The sequence below is a fragment of the Salvelinus alpinus genome, chromosome 38 (genome assembly GCF_045679555.1).
Source record: "Salvelinus alpinus chromosome 38, SLU_Salpinus.1, whole genome shotgun sequence".
Taxonomy (NCBI): Eukaryota; Metazoa; Chordata; class Actinopteri; order Salmoniformes; family Salmonidae; genus Salvelinus; species Salvelinus alpinus.
This window is the reverse complement of record NC_092123.1, coordinates 520,001-537,500: the sequence shown is the minus strand read 5'-3', so window position 1 is coordinate 537,500 and position 17,500 is coordinate 520,001. Positions and strand designations below refer to the sequence as shown.

General features: G+C 46.3%; 1 protein-coding gene across 1 annotated transcript in view; it reads right to left on the bottom strand.

The window, feature by feature from the left end:
* Positions 1 to 10,071, bottom strand: part of LOC139566171 (phospholipase D1-like) — a 26,097-nt gene extending 16,026 nt beyond the window's left edge. The window contains exons 1-11 of the mRNA XM_071387159.1: positions 9,907 to 10,071; positions 5,399 to 5,629; positions 5,029 to 5,198; positions 4,691 to 4,833; positions 3,888 to 3,996; positions 3,693 to 3,758; positions 2,927 to 2,985; positions 2,709 to 2,801; positions 2,350 to 2,502; positions 1,985 to 2,134; positions 1,151 to 1,234 (exon numbers count right to left, since the gene is read on the bottom strand). Coding sequence (XP_071243260.1) covers positions 1,151 to 1,234; positions 1,985 to 2,134; positions 2,350 to 2,502; positions 2,709 to 2,801; positions 2,927 to 2,985; positions 3,693 to 3,758; positions 3,888 to 3,996; positions 4,691 to 4,833; positions 5,029 to 5,198; positions 5,399 to 5,597 — 1,226 coding nt within the window. The 5' untranslated portion in view covers positions 5,598 to 5,629; positions 9,907 to 10,071. The remainder of the gene's footprint in view (positions 1 to 1,150; positions 1,235 to 1,984; positions 2,135 to 2,349; positions 2,503 to 2,708; positions 2,802 to 2,926; positions 2,986 to 3,692; positions 3,759 to 3,887; positions 3,997 to 4,690; positions 4,834 to 5,028; positions 5,199 to 5,398; positions 5,630 to 9,906) is intronic.
* Between the last annotated feature and the right edge of the window lie 7,429 nt (positions 10,072 to 17,500).

The following is a 17,500-nucleotide window of genomic DNA, read 5'->3' as shown; positions in this document are numbered from 1 at the left end:
CAGTTTGATGAGCAAACTACTTTGCATTGTACAGTGTCTGTTTAGCTCCAGGGATTAATATTTAGCCAAATATTTGAAAGGAAGTCGACGAACATCACATATACTTAAGTTGACCTCATCCTACTCCCCCCTACTAGTGTAGTGAGAGGTGAGCCAGGTGAGTAACATGAGTCCTGTAAGGTTACAGATACTCCTTAGGACCCTCTGCCAACAGGCAGCAGTGGAAAAAGTACTACATTGTCATACTTGAGTAAAAGTAAAGATACCTTAACAAAAAATTACTGAAGTAAAAGTGAAAGTCACCCAGTAAAATACTACTTGAGTAAAAGGATTTGGTTTTAAACATACTTAAGTATCAAAAGTAAATATAATTGCTAAAATATACTTAAGTATCAAAAGTTAAAGTAAAATAATAATTCATTTCAACTTCCTTTATTAAACAAACCAGACGGCACAATATTCATATGTTTTTTATTGGCGGATAGCCAGGGCACGCTCCAACACTCAGACATCATTTACAAAAGAAGCATTTGTGTTAAGTGAGTCCGCTAGATCAGAGGCAGTAGGGATGACCAGGGATTTTCTCTTGATAAGTGGGTGAATTGGACCATTTTCCTGTCCAAATGTAACGAGTACTTTGGGTGTCAGGGAAAATGTAGGGAGTAAAAAGCACATTATTTTCGTTAGGAATGTAGTGAAGTAAAAGTAAAAGTTGCCAAAAATATAAATAGTAAAGTAAAGTACATTTACACTAAAAAACGACTAGTATTTTTCCTTAAGTACTTTACACCACTGCCAACAGGTGTACAGGTAGCATTACATTACACTACCACACATTTATACAATCTCACTCATCAGGAGTCGACTGTAAGAACACTGTACAGGGTTTTGATCTGGTAAACTACACCACGTATATAGACTGCATTTACAGTCTGCTTGGGGAATGACATGTAGCTGTGTTATGTTGCGGTGAGTATTCACACTCTAACTGCTGCCGGCAATGTCTATTTCCCTACACACACACACACACACACACACACACACACACATATATATACACACACACACACACACACACACACACACACACACACACACACACACACACACACACACACGTAAACACATATACACGCACACATACACGTACCACCAGTCAGTGATGAAGATCTCTTCTTTAGCTTCTTCCAGAGCATCAGCTACGTCCTCCATGTAGGTCTTCCCATTCACATACCTACACACACACACACACACACACACACACACACACACACACACACACACACACACACACACACACACACACACACACACACACACACACACACACACACACACACACACACACACACACACACACAGACAGATACACACTCAGTGGTCAACACCTTCGCCTAGTTCCTCATTGATCATAACAGAGTATTTTAGATGCAGATGCCAGTAGACAGTTCCAGTCAACCATACCCACATGATGTTGGCTACAGAAACACATTCTCCACAGACAGACGGGCATAGAGAAAAGCTCACAGACACACACACTTAACATTAACTAAACTTACATCTAACTACTAAACTTAACATTGACTAAACTTACATCTAACTACTAAACTTAACATTGACTAAACTTACATCTAACTACTAAACTTAACATTGGCTAAACTTACATTTAACTACAAAACTTAACATTGACTAAACTTACATCTAACTACTAAACTTAACATTGACTAAACTTACATCTAACTACTAAACTTAACATTGACTAAACTTACATCTAACTACTAAACTTAACATTGACTAAACTTACATCTAACTACTAAACTTAACATTGACTAAACTTACATCTAACTACTAAACTTAACATTGACTAAACTTACATCTAACTACTAAACTTAACATTGACTAAACTTACATCTAACTACTAAACTTTACCTGAGTAATTTTTTTGGGGGGGGGTCGATTGTTGTTTCCCAGTTTCCATAGTTACCATTTGGCAGGGATGTTCTGCTCCTCCTGAGCGAAAGAACCAAATCGATGGTCTCGTAGAAACGCCCTCCCGTGTTTACGGACAAAGTCTTCTATCGCCTGGCCCCACCACCGAGCATGTCTGTAGCTGTTCAACTTCAGTACAAGGCACCTACACGCACGAACACACACACACACACACACACACACACACACACACACACACACACACACACACACACACACACACACACACACACACACACACACACACACACACACACACACACACACACACACACACACACACACACACACAAACAGTTAACTCCTTAATCTCCTGGCCCCACCTCCTAGCATGTCTGTACACACATACACACACCACACCTGGAGAGGCTGTCGATGCGTACTCCGTATTTGGTCTCTGTGTCTTTGGAGTCCATTTTGACGCTGAACTCTTTGTCCAACAGGAGAACAAAGGAAATGGCTCCTGAGTCTGGCTTCATGTAGAAGAGGAACGAATCCTTCACCACCAACCAGCTACACACACACACACACACACACATTTACATTTACATTTACATTTAAGTCATTTAGCAGACGCTCTTATCCAGAGCGACTTACAAATAACACACACACACACACACACACACACACACACACACACACACACACAGGGAGAGATACATCAGCGTGTGTGTGTGCATGTTTGTGCGTGCATTGTGTTTGTACGTGTGTGTACTAACCGTTTAGACCAGCGGTAGCAGGCTTCACTGTGACCACAGCAGTTCAAGCCTGGGATACGATGACCTCCAGAACGCTTGTGTATCATCCCCTCCCTGAAACACGTTTAAATGATGAATACACAAAATAAAACAAATCTATTTTCAGCTATTCCAATAACAATGGGCATGACGGCGCAGTCATAAAGACAGTATCTGTCAATAAATCTGTTGTTCCTCACAGTCCTTTAGGTCCCAGGTCATGGATGAAGGACATCTGGCTGACATCAATAAACTCCATCTGAGGAGAGAGAGGAACCGTATTAATGGGTATTAGATAAAGAGAGAAGTAGTAGTCGTTCCAGCTCCGGTCGCCTATAGTCTAGTCTAGTCTAGTTTAGTAGTACCATAGAGATCCATTGATGTTACTAGAGGGGCTATGTCATAAACCCTCAAAGTTCCGTAATGGGGCCAAAATGGCAGCCATCTTGCTCATTCTAATTGCAATGAATGTCAGTACAAACATAATCCTGGTTTTACTTCTGCAGGAAAATGAAAGTAAGGCATGTGATGTATCAGAAATTGTGTAATGAAATTATAGTCAACCTAAAATATTGTCATATAATTTTAAATACAGTTTATGCAGGTTTTATACACATTGTCTGTATAAATAGCCTCTAAATATATGTAAACAGAACATACATGTCTCAGATTCTTGGAAAGCTGAGGGTGCCATTACATAATACAATATCAGAAGTCCTATCATCAACTGATTTCAGACAGTGTATGGCTGTGGATTGGCTGTATTGTTTGAATGGAATGTTGACATATTGGCAGTTAATTAAAAAAAATGTATCCTCTAAAATTGTCTGGCTAGCTAAATTTGTTATTTTACACAATATCTTATCACAGCACTAGAAAACCATGGTTAACCAACTCCCTGACCATCATAACAAGGTTCATGTCCATTCTAGTATTGTAATTCCTAATTCTATGAGTAGTACTCACAGTGTGGTAGTATTTCCTGTACATGGCCATCCTTAGCAGCTTGTTCAGATAATCTTCCAGCTGTTTCTGTACAGGAAACATAATAAATGCAGTATTACTACAGTAGAGATATACTATACAGTACAATGTTTATATGAAGTATATACTGTATTCTTCTATAAAGCTAATACAACAAACACACTCAAACACACCTACCCTTCTGCTGTAGACCTGTTCGTCTTGTGCCAACTCATCTCCGCCACGCGGGAGCTCAGGAATATGTCTGGCTTCACTCTTCTTCATTGTCCTCCTCCTCGTTGTGTGGCTGAGAGAGAGAGAGAGAGAGAGAGAGAGAGAGAGAGAGAGAGAGAGAGAGAGAGAGAGAGAGAGAGAGAGAGAGAGAGAGAGAGAGAAAGAGAGAGAGACAGAGAGAGTAGAGAGAGAGAGAGAAGAGAGAGAGAGAGAGAGTAACTTACTTATTATGACTGTTATTGTTATTACTGTTATTGTTATTACTATTATTATTGTTGTTTATCATTCCAAATAGTAGTGGTATGGGTGGTAATGGTAATGATAGCAGTTTAGTGATGGTGGTGGTGGTAGTGGTGGTGATGATGATAGTAGTTGTAGTACCGATGTAATGGTGAAGATGACCGTTATTTAGTTATAAGTTAGTTATAGTTTATTTTTTTATTTTTTTTATTACAATGTATATTGTATACATTGTTGCTTTGGCAATATTGACACAATGTTTTTCATGCCAATAAAGCAGCTTGAATTTGAAAAAAAAAAAATGAAAAATTGGAGAGACAGAGAGAGTAGAGAGAGTGGTGAAGAGTGGTAAAGCGGAAGAAGGTAGGGTCACTCACTGCTATTGGGAAGAAATAAAATGTACATATCTACTATACCATGAAAAATCCTAACATTTCTATGATCAGAATTCGTAGTATATCATTTAGTATTTGATTTGTGTGTGCGCGTATACGTATATGTGTGTGTGTGTCTGTGTGTGAATGTACCTGCGGGAGGGTAGCGGTACCCTCATGAACATCTTGTATCGGACCAGTTCTCTGTGGAGGTCCATGAAGTGTTTCTCCTTTCTCTTGACCACCCAGCTGAACTCTCCATGTCTCAGCTCAATCTTAAACACTGCAGGCTGACTCTACACAGACAGAGATCAAGTGTGAATGTGTGCGTGCGTGTGTGTGTGTGTGTGTGTGTATGTGTGTGTGTGTGTGTGTGTGTGTGTGTGTGTGTGTGTGTGTGTGTGTGTGTGTGTGTGTGTGTGTGTGTGTGTGTGTGTGTGTGTGTGCGTGTGTGTGTGTGTGTGTGTGTGTGTGTGTGTGTGTGTGGGTACCTTGTTGACACTCCTCTGTGCTGTGATGTTGAACCTGTCCTGGGCTGTGTTGAACCTCTCCACCTCCAGTATCTTAGCAGTGATGGGAACAGTAGGGAGATAGACCCTGGCCTCCGACTCCTTAAACCCCACGGTGTGATACACAGCACTGAACCCTATACGACTGTCCCCTGGAGAGGAAGAGAAAAAGACAATAGGATACATCTCTCATCATATCATTCATATCAAGAGCTCTCTCTCACACACACACACACACACACACACACACACACACACACACACACACACACACACACACACACACACACACACACACACACACACACACACACACACACACACACACACACACACACACACACACACACACCTATGTTGGTAGGGTCATTGTCAGTCTCCTCTCCATCTCCCATGTCCAACTCTCTGGTGTCCAAACTCTCAACTACGTCCGACATCTTCCTGCTGATACCGAGGCCGTCTGTGATGTCGCTGGGTTCCACAGCGATGTCAGAGGGGTCAGAGGTCATCAGGTTAAGGCTGCTGGTGGTGGGGGGGTCTTTACCCAACATGCCTAGTTCTCAGCCCTCAGTACAGGGCACACCTGGATGAGGAGAGGAGGAGAAGAGAGGAATACTTGAATAGAGTCAAAACGTTGTCTGCTTCGTAGAGAAGTTGTTTCTGTCCAAGAGTAAGAGTATGTTGCTCTGCATGTATTATCCCTTTCTACTGCAGTGCAGATCATCCCTGCAGCAGTGTGTGTGGGTGTGTGGGTGTGTGTGTGTATGTGCTTGCCTGTGTGTGAACTTGAATTTGAGGGGAAGGATGTGGAGACACACACATACCTGGCATCCTTCCCCTCAAATCCAAGACTCCCACACACACACAGCCCAGAATAGAACCAATAGTTGTCCACTAACAGTAGAGGGCCATTGGTTAGAGACTCTGCTACCTCATTGGCTGACGCTGGCCCTGCAGAGAGCTACAGGAAGTCAGTGGAAGCTGTCTTCCAAAATGATAAGAATGATAACAGACACTGTGTGAAGCTGTGTGTGTGTGATTTATGTCAGTGGGGCATCACCCACCCTAGTGTCTAGGGCTTCCGCCCACTATAGCGATGACCTAGAGGTCAGCCGTAGCACGGCACAGTGTGTGTGTTGTGTGTTCGAATTTTAGTTCTCTCTCTCTCTTTCCCTCGCTCTCTCTCTGTGACACACACACGGACACAAACACACACACACAACGCTTTACGTCTCGCCCGAGGCCTCTGTCATGTCCTAGTGGAACGGAATGGTCAAACCTCAGGCAGTACTGGAATGACTGGGATCAGAGAAAGAGAGGGGGTGATAGAGAGAGAGAGCGAGAAGGAGAGAGGGGGAGAGAGAGAGAAGGAGAGAGAGAGAGAGAGAGAAGGAGAGAGATGGTAGAGAGAGAGAGAGAGAGAGAAGGAGAGAGATGGTAGAGAGAGAGAGAGAGAGAGAGAAGGAGAGGGGGAGAGAGAGAGAGAGAGAAGGAGAGAGAGAGAGAAGGAGAGGGGGAGAGAGAGAGATAGAGAGAAGGAGAGAAGGAGAGAGGGGGAGAGAGAGAGAGAGAGAAGGAGAGAGGGGGAGAGAGAGAGAGAGAAGGAGAGAGGGGGAGAGAGAGAGAGAGAGAAGGAGAGAGGGGGAGAGAAGGAGAGAAGGAGAGAAGGAGAGAGGGGGATGACAGATGGAGTGTTGCTTTTATCTCGCTTCTCCGTTCTGATGGAACATTGTCTACTTCCTGTTTCCTGTCCAGGGATGTCATGATGATGGGTTTTGGCAAATAGGAGAAAACTATAAATACCAGCTACTGTATGTCTCCAATCATTCTCCTTCCTTATTTTTCTATTGGTTTTTGATAAATTGTTTATCCAACAGTTTTCCCAGGGACCGGATACTAACATGTCTGAGATCTGAATGGATAACACTAGGTTATCATCAGGACAGTTAAAATGCCATTGACCTACGGTATCTACACTCGCACAAAGACACACACACACACACACACATGCACCATAAAGATAAGTGAGAAGAGATTTGTGGACACAACATGGCATTTACAGCCAATGTGGTGCCAACCTCCGCCTAGCACAGATGACAGAGAGAGAGAGAGCAACAGAGTGAAAGAGTGGTCTGTGACACCTCTGTCTCTGCCTACACTAAAGCTGTTTATTATCTAATCATTTCAACACTAGAGAAAGAGAGAGAGAGTGAAAGAGAGGGAGAGAGAGAAAGAGAGAGAGAGAAAGAAAGAAAGAAAGAAAGAAAGAAAGAGAGAAAGAAAGAAAGAAAGAAAGAAAGAAAGAAAGAAAGAAAGAAAGAAAGAAAGAAAGAAAGAAAGAAAGAGAGAGAGAGAGAGAGAGAGGGAGAGACAGAGTGGGAGGGAGACAGAGAGGGAGAGAGAGAGACAGAGAGGGAGAGAAAAGGAGAGAGAGACAGAGAGAGAGAGAGAAGGAGAGAGAGACAGAGAGAAAGAGAGACAGAGAGAGAGAGAGAGACAGAGAGAGAGACAGAGAGAGGGAGAGAGGGAGAGAGAGAAACAGAGAGGGAGAGAGAGACAGAGACAGAGAGAGAGAGAGAGAGAGAGAGAGAGAGAGAGAGAGAGAGAGAGAGAGAGAGAGAGAGAGAGGGAGAGAGGGAGAGAGAGAAACAGAGAGGGAGAGAGAGACAGAGACAGAGAGAGAGAGAAACAGAGAGGGAGAGAGAGACAGAGACAGAGAGAGAGAGAGAGAGAGAGAGAGAGAGAGAGAGAGAGAGAGAGAGAGAGAGAGAGAGAGAGAGAGAGAGAGAGAGAGAGAGAGAGAGAGAGAGAGAGAGAGAGAGAGAGAGAGAGAGAGACAGAGAGACAGAGAGAGGGAGAAGGGGAGTGATCGTCATTATCACCAGAGCTGAGTCCTGCTGGCTGTAATACAAGGCTTCATTGTACTTCTTTGAAGGAACACATCTTTCCAACGCACACACACACACACACACACACACACACACACACACACACACACACACACACACACGCACGCACACACGCACGCACGCACGCACGCACGCACGCACGCACACACACACACACACACACACTGTATTCTACTGTTCAGCAGGTGGTTTGAGTTTACATGTTGGCTTGATCTCTCTGAGCTGAAACCACCTGTGTGTGTGGGTGCGTGTGTGTGGGGACCAAAAGTTGCCACAAGGATAGTAAAACAAGGAAAATTCTCCCTCGTGGGGACATTTCCCACGTCCCCATGAGGACAATGACTATGTGAATCATAGGGGTTAGGTTTAGGGTTACAATTAGGGTTACAATTAGGGATAGGGTTAGAGTTAGGGGTTAGGGAAAATAGGATTTTGAATGCAAAAATACATTTAGTTCCCACAAGGATGTGTGTGTGTGTGTGTGTGTGTGTGTGTGTATGTGTGTGTGTGTGTGTGTGTGTGTGTGTGTGTGTGTGTGTGTGTGTGTGTGTGTGTGTGTGTGTGTGTGTGTGTGTGTGTGTGTGTGTGTGTGTGTGTGTGTGTGTGGGAATGAGAGCATGCACCGTTTCATGATTTAATCCAAATGTTGACAGTGAGTGTTACAGTTTTCCTATTTGGATGAATGACTGATCAAACATAATGATTGATCAAACATAATGACTGATCAAACATAATGACTGATCAAATATAATGACTGATCAAATATAAAGATTGATCAAACATAATGACTGATCAAACATAATGACTGATCAAATATAATGACTGATCAAACATAATGACTGATCAAATATAATGACTGATCAAATATAAAGATTGATCAAACATAATGACTGATCAAATATAATGACTGATCAAATATAATGACTGATCAAACATAATGACTGATCAAATATAATGACTGATCAAACATAATGACTGATCAAACATAATGACTGATCAAATATAATGACTGATCAAATATAAAGATTGATCAAACATAATGACTGATCAAATATAATGACTGATCAAACATAATGACTGATCAAATATAATGACTGATCAAACATAATGACTGATCAACATAATGACTGATCAAATATAGTGATTGATCAAACATAATGACTGATCAAATATAGTGATTGATCAAACATAATGACTGATCAAATATAGTGATTGATCAAACATAATGACTGATCAAACATAATGACTGATCAAACATAATGACTGATCAAATATAGTGATTGATCAAACATAATGATTGATCAAACATAATGACTGATCAAATATAATGACTGATCAAACTAGACAGAATGACAAGACAGAGAGCTAGTCAGTACAGTCAGACTAGACCTAGTCATCCAGCCAGGGGCTAACTGCCCCACCATAGTTAATATGTATTCAGAAACAGGATGTGTAGAGCAGAGAGAGGGAGACAGAGGTTATGAAACTCAGCTATGATTGTTTTGTTAGGAGAGGAGCCCAGCAGAACTGTGTAATGTCTTATATCGCCTACAACAACAAAGAGACTTGGTGTAGTCTTTGAAACGTTGAATCTGTTCTACAAATGTGGCAAATAACAACGTTACCAATAAAGACGGCACATGTACTGGTGAGGAGAAGAGGGAGAAAAGGCGAGAAAGAGAGGGAGAGTGAGAGAGCAGTAGGGTGAGGAGAAGGGGATATGAACGAGGGAGTGAGTTGAAGGAAATGGAGAGGTAGAGGAGAGAGGGAGAAAACAGTAACTGTTCAGCTAGCGAGGGACAGCCAGTCCATTTCAAAAGCAGCAACAAGCTTTCACAACATGGTGGTAGAGAGCAAGCCAAGATACACACACACACACACACACACTACTTCTCCATTGGAACAATATAGAACAGAGTGACAGAGAGAGAGAAAGAAACACTTCACTGACCTGCTCTTGTACACTTGCTGTCCTCATTTTGATTTGTCCCTCTTCTAGACTACTGAGTAGACTAAACACACACAAATGTGCACACCCTACAAACACACACACACACACTCTACACACCCTATACACACTCAGTGTACCATTCCTCTTGTATAACAGAGTGTATGTGAGCGAATGTACTGTGGAAACAACTCCTCTAAGAAAATTCCTCAAGAGAGGAGGGGCTACCGAACTCTAAACCAATCAGCCGCGTTGAAACATTCATACCCTCCCCCTGGGTTCTCTCATTGGGGGAATCTGCTGGAATCTGAGCTGAGTTCCAGGGTTTTGGGTAAAGGGAGGGATTAGAGGAGAGATTAAAAAAAATCTAAGACTGACAGCCTACAAGAAGGAGGTCAGAGACCTGGCATTGTGCTGCCAGGACAACAACCTCTTCCTCAACGTCAGCAAGACAAAGGAGCTGATCGTGGACTACAGGAAACGGAGGGCCGAGCACACCCTCATCCACATCGATGGGGCTGTAGTGGAGCACTTCAAATTCCTTGGTGAGAGAGCTTCAAATTCCTTGATGTCCACATCACTAAGGAATTATCATGGTCCACACACACTAACACAGTCGTGAAGAGGGCACAACAACACCTCTTCCCCCTCAGGAGGTTGAAAAGTTTTGGCATGGGCCTCAGATCTTCAAAAATGTATACAGCTGCACCATTGAGAACTTCTTGACCGGCTGCATCACCGCTTGGTATGGCAACTGCTTGGCATCTGACCGCAAGGCTTGAGAAAATCTTATAAGAAGAATGGGAGGGAAATAATTATAATAATCCAGATGTGCGAAGTAGATACAGACATACCCAAGATGACTCAAAGCTGTAATCACCAGATGGTCACCTCGCTTCAGGTCCTTAGAAAACTATGCAGTTATTTGTTTTTTTATGTATTATTTCTGACATTGTTAGCCCAGAAAATCTCAAGTGTCATTACATACAGCCGGGAATAACTATTGGATATAAAAGCGAGCAACTTACCATCATTACGACTAGGAATACGTCTTTCCTGAAGCGGATCCTTTGTTTCGGACCTAGACCCTGGACATGCAATCTTCTCCCAGAGGCCGACCCAAAACAACATGGTCGCCGCAGGAGAGGCAGATGGAGCGGCCTACTGGTCAGACTCAGGCGGGCACACCATCCACCGCTTCCGAGCATATTAATCGCCAATGTCCAATCTCTAGATAACAAGGTGGACGAAATCAGGGCACGAGTTGCCTTCCAGAAAGACATCAGAGATTGTAACATTCTGTTTCACAGAAACATGGAACGGGATACGTTGTCAGAGTCGGTACAGCCACCCGGTTTCTTCACGCATCGCGCCGACAGAAACAAATATCTTTCTAGTAAGAAGAAGTGTGGGGGTATATGCCTTATGATTAACGACTCATGGTGTAATCACAACAACATACAGGAACTCAAGTCCTTTTGTTCACCTGACCTAGAATTCCTTACAATCAAATGCCGACCACATTATCTTCCAAGAGAATTCTCTTCGATTATAGTCACAGCCGTGTATATCCCCCCCCAAGCAGATACCTCGATGGACCTGAAAGAACTTCACTGGACTCTAGTAAACTGGAAACCATACATACTGAGGCTGCATTTATTGTAGCTGGGGATTTTAACAAAGCTAACCTAAGAACAATACTCCCAAATTCTATCAGCATATCGAATGCGCGACACGAGCTGGCAGAATTCTGGATCATTGCTACTGGAACTTACGTGATGCATACAAAGCCCTCCCACGCCCTTCTGACCATGAATCAATTTTGTTGCTCCCAGCCTATAGACAGAAACTAAAACAGGAAACGCCCGCGCTCAGGTCAATACAACGCTGGTCTGACCAATCGGATTCCACGCTTCAAGATTGCTTCGATCACGTGCACTGGGATATGTTCTGGATAGAGACAACAACATTGATGTACAGTATATGCTGACTCGGTGAGCGAGTTTATTAGCAAGTGCATCGGAGATGTCGTACCCGCTGTGACTATTAAATCTAACCAGAAACCGTGGATAAATGGCAGCATTCTCGCAAAACTGAAAGCGCGAACCATCGCTTTTAATCATAGCAAGGTGACCGGAAACATGACCGAATACAAAGAGTGTAGCTATTCCGTCCGCAAGGCAATCAAAGAAGCAAAGCGTCAGTATAGAGAGAAAGTACAGTCGCAATTCAACGGCTCAAACACGAGACGTATGTGTCAGGGTCTACAGTCAATCCCTGATTACAAAAAGAAAACCCGCCCGTCGCGGACATCGACGTCTTGCTCCCAGACAAATTAAACTACTTTGCCCGCTTTGAGGACAATACAGTGCCACTGACACGGCCTGCTACCAAAGCTTGTGGGCTCTCCTTCTCCGTGGCCAACATGAGTAAAATATTTAAACGTGTTAACCCTCGCAAGGCTGCCGGCCCAGACGGCATCCCTAGCTGCATCCTCAGAGCATGCGCAGACCAGCTGACTGGTGTGTTTACGGACATATTCAACCAATCCCTATCCCAGTCTGTTATCCCCACATGCTTCAAGATGGCCACCATTGTTCCTGTTCCCAAGAAAGCTAAGGGAACTGAACTAAATGACTATCGCCACATTGCACTCACTTCTGTCATCATGAAGTGCTTTGAGAGACTAGTCAAGGATCATATCACCTCCACCCTACCTGATACCCTAGACCCACTCCAATTTGCTTACTGCCCCAATAGGTCCACTGACGATGCAATCGCCATCATACTGGATACTGCCCTATCCCATCTGGACAAGAGGAATAACTATGTAAGAATGCTGTTCATTGACTACAGCTCAGCATTTAACACCATAGTACCCTCCAAACTCGTCATTAAACTCGAGACCCTGGTTCTCAACCCCGCCTTGTGCAACTGGGTCCTGGACTTTCTGACGGGCTGCCCCCAGGTGGTGAAGGAAGGAAACAACATCTCCACCCCGCTGATACTCAACACTGGGGCCCCACAAGGGTGCGTTATCAGCCCTCTCCTGTACTCCCTGTTCACCCATGACTGAGTGGCCATGCATGCTTCCAACTCAATCATCAAGTTTGCAGACAGTGGTAGGCCTGATTACCAACAACGACGAGACGGCCTACAGGGAGAAAGTGAGGGCCCTCAGAGTGTGGTGTCAGGAAAACAACCTCTCACTCAGTGTCAACAAAACAAAGGAGTCCCAATACCACGGGAACGTGAGGAGACTTAATGAGCAGGAATTGGATCATCTCGCTGTGGTTCCCTGACACACGTAGATCGGTGGGGGTGGTATTGTGGGTGACCTGGCCTATAGAGCACCCGTCCAGTGCTCTAACGTCCATGGGAATGGAGAGAGGCTGAGTGGGGATGTTCAGCTCAGAAGCCAGGGTAGCGTCCATAAAACTCTCATCGGCCCCAGAGTCAATGAGTACCCGGAGAGATTTCGTCTGGTTCCCCCACAGCAAAATGACATGAAAAGGGATGCGAGTAAGGCGAGAGGAAAAGTTCTCCGTATTGCCCACCAGGGTACTCGCTCCTACCGGTGAGCCTGGTCTTTTAGTGGACAGGTGGAGACAAAATGACCAGTAGTCTCGCAATACAGGCAACTCTTAATGTGAAGCCTGTATAGCCCTTCAGCTGGAGACAGCCTAGCTCTGCCTAGTTGCATCGGCTCGGGAAGAGGTGAATCGGGAGTCTTCGGAGACTCTTGGGGGAACTCGGGTAGCCTCGGGTTCTCTCGGCAACAGAGCCGTCTGGGACTTCCGGGATGCCTCGGAGGTGAGGTGGAATCCTTGGACAGGTGAGTGAAACCGAATCCCCTCTACTTCCTACATTCCCGTAGTCGCCCGTCGATCCGAATGGTCAAGGCTATGAGCGAGTCAAGATACGTCTGTAGTTCCTGGGCTGCAAGCTCGTCCTTTACTTCCTCCGATACTCCGTGCAGGAACATGTCGAACAGCGCTTCTGGGTTCCAGGCACTCTCAGCTGCCAACGTGCAGAAATCCACCGCATAGTCTGCCTCACTGTAGGAGTCTTACCAAAGCTGGAGTAACTTCAGGGCAGCCTCTCTCCCGGACAATGGAGCATCAAAAACTTTATTTGCCTCCACCACAAAGTCCTCCAGACTGAAGCATACAGCCGACTGTTGTTCCCATACTGCCGTAGCCCAGGCGAGAGCCCTCCCAGACATCAGAGTGATGAGGTGCCCTATGTTAGAGCGTTCCGAGGAGAAGGAGAAGTTGCTGCAGCTCGATGATGAGGGAACACTGAGCGAGAAACGCACGACGGGTGTCCGACTCTCCATCAAAGTGTTCCATGGGAGGTAAGCGAGGTTCCCGGGAAACCGGAGTGACCGGGGAGGCGGCGCTGCTAACAGCCCGGTTACTGGGAGGTTACCGTTGTGGTAGGCTGCCTAACAGACAACGCCTGGAATTGCTCCAGCAATGTGTTCAACATTTGGACATGGAGTTCGGCCAAGGTCTGGAACCCTTCCATAAGACCACGAAGCAACTCCTTGTGCCTTCCAATGGTGTCTCCTTGGGAGGAGATGGCGTTGCGGAACTGGTCCGAGTCTGCTGGGTCAGTCATGGCCAGTTCTCTCTAGTCCCTGTTTTCTTGTCCTTCCGGTTCCGACCTATTCTTCCTGTCCTGATCCCAAGCCTGCCTGCCATCCTGTACCTATCTGACTCTGACCTGGTTTACAAACTTCTGCCTGTCCTGACCTTGAGCCGGCCTGCCACCCTGTACCTTTCAGACTCATTCCTGGTTACGAACCTCTGCCTGTCCTCGACCTGCCCTTTGCCTGTCTCCTGTGGTTTTAATAAACTACTCTGTATATTGAACCTTCCGTCTCCTGTGTGTTTATCTGGGTCATATCCTGATTCGTGTTAGTACGAACTGGCCATGACTGACCCAGGAGACTCGGACCAGCTCCGCAGTGCCGTCTCCTCCCAAAGAGCCATCATTGGGAGACACGAGGAGTTACTTCAAGGTTTTATGGAAGGATTCCAGACCTTGGCAGAACGCCATGACCGTGCCTTGAATACATTGCTGTATTCAGCAGGTTGTCTGTTAGGCAACCAGCCACTACGGTAACCTCCCAGTCCCTCAGTAACCCTGCTGTCAGCAGTGCGTCTCTACAGGCCACCCCGGCTTCCCATTCAACACGTTCCTTCATGCTCATCAAGTCTACTCAGGTACTTGTGGTATTGGGGTTTTCATGGCTCCAGCGACACAATCCCCTTATCAACTGGACTGCTGGTGCTATCATGGGCAGGAGCCCGTTCTGCCACGCTCATTGCCTGAAGTCGGTGCAGCCTGCCCCGGGACTTCTTCCTGTGGGCTCGTGAGAAGCCTCGGACCTTTCCGTCGTTCCCGCGGAGTACCAGGACCTCTGGGAGGTTTTCAGCAAGGTTTCCAGCTCTGTTGGGTCCGGAGACCAAGGCTGTGGAAACGTACATCAAGGACTCCCTGGCTGCAATGTGTACCCGTCCTTCTGCCTCCCCCTCTGTGGAGAAGAGGGACAAAACCCTGCGCCCGTGCATCAACTACCAGGGCCTTAATGACATCACGGTTAAGAACCGAGGAACGCCTACCATCTGGTGCGGATACGGGAAGGTGACGGAGTGGAAGACAGCCTTCAACTCGGCTAGCGGATACTGCGAATACCTAGTGATCCCGTTCGGTCTGACCAACGCTCCTGCAGTGTTCCAGGCCCTGGTTAACGACGTTCTCCACAACATGTTGAACCGGTTTGTGTTCGTCTACCTCGACGACATCCTTTTCCCGCGCAGCTCAAGAACACATTCTCCATTTCTAACAAGTCCTCCAGCGTCTCCTGGAGAACCAGCTTTTTGTTAAAGCAGACAAATGTGAATTCCATCGCTCCACCATATCCTTCCTAGGATACATCATCACTGCTGGTAATGTGCAGATGGATCCCGGGAAGGTGAGAGCGGTGATGGATTGGCCTCAACCCACTTCCAGAGTGCAGCTGCAACGCTTCCTGGGATTTTCCCATTTCTATCGCCGTTTTATACTGGGTTACAGCACACTGGCTTCCCCCCTTTCAGCACTCACCTCTCCCAAGGTCCCGTTCACGTGATCCCCAGCTGCTGACCGGGCGTTCCTGGACCTAAAGCACCGCTTCACCACAGATCCCATATTAATCCATCCGGACTGGTCCCATCAGTTCGTGGTGGAGGTCAACGCTTTGGACATGGGAGTGGGGGCTGTCCTGTCCCAGCGTTCTGCCCTGGACCTAAAGCTGCATCCCTGCACCTTCTTTTCCCATTGTCTTAATGCCACAGAAAGGACTTATGATGTTGGAAATCGAGAACTACTGTGGTGAAGAATGCATTGGAGGAGTGGAGGCACTGGTTAGAGGCTGCGGAACATCCATTCATTGTGTGGATGGATCACAAGAACATGGAATATCTCTGCACCGCCAATCGTCTCAACTCACTCTGTTCAACTTTACCATCTCCTATTGCCCGGGGTCCAAGAATGTTAAGCTGGATGCACTTTCACACCGCTATAGCCCCGCTGCTACACCCTCGGACCCCGAGACCATCCTTCCTACTTCGTGTCTAGCGGCTACACTCATCTGGGGAATAGAGAACCAGGCCCATGAGGGGGGCCTGGCTAACCGGAAGTTTGTCCCAGACACTGCCCTCTCCCCGGTCCTGGAATGGGCTCATTCCTCCAAGCTTGCCTGCCACCCTGGCTCCCTTCAGACCCTGGCCTTTGTGTGACAACACTTTTGGTGGCCTACCATGGTTCCTGATGTCTCCGCGTTCGTCGCCCTGCCTGCACTGTCTGTGCTCAGAATAAGACTTCATGGCATGTTCTGGCTGGCCTCCTTCAAGTTCCTGTCACTCACTGTCCCTGGTCACATATATCCCTGGACTTCGTCACTGGTCTCCACTCCATCTGATGGCAACACCACTATCCTTACGGTGGTGAACAGGTTTTCAAAGCTGCCCATTTCATTCCCCTCCCCAAGCTATCCTCAGGCAAGGAGACAGCCCAGCTCATGGTGCAACACGTATTCTGGATCCATGGACTTCTGGGGGACATGGTCTCCAACTGTGGTCCTCAGTTCTCGTCCTGGAAGGCGTCCTTCACACTCATTGGGTCGTCGGCCAGCCTGTCCTCTGGGTTTCTCCCCCAATCTAACGCCCAGTCGAAGTGAGCTAATCAGGACCTGAAGACAACCCTTCGTTGCCTCGTCTCTGCCAACCCCACTACCTGGAGCCAGCAACTCGTGTGGGTGGAGTACGCCCGCAACACTCCTCAGCCACTGGTCTCTCACCTTTCGAGTGTTCGATGGGTTATCAGCCCCCGCTCTTCCCTGAGCAAGAAGAAGAGGTCTGAATTACCTCGGCCCAGATGTTCGTCCGCCGTTGCCGCCGTACCTGGAAGAGAGCCCGGTCTGCTCTTCTCAAGACCACCTCCAGGTATCGAGGACAGGCGGATTGCCACCGGACTCTGGCTCCCTGTTATTGTCTCGGCAAGAGGGCATGACTATCCACTTGGGATCTGCTTCTGCGGGTGGAGTCCC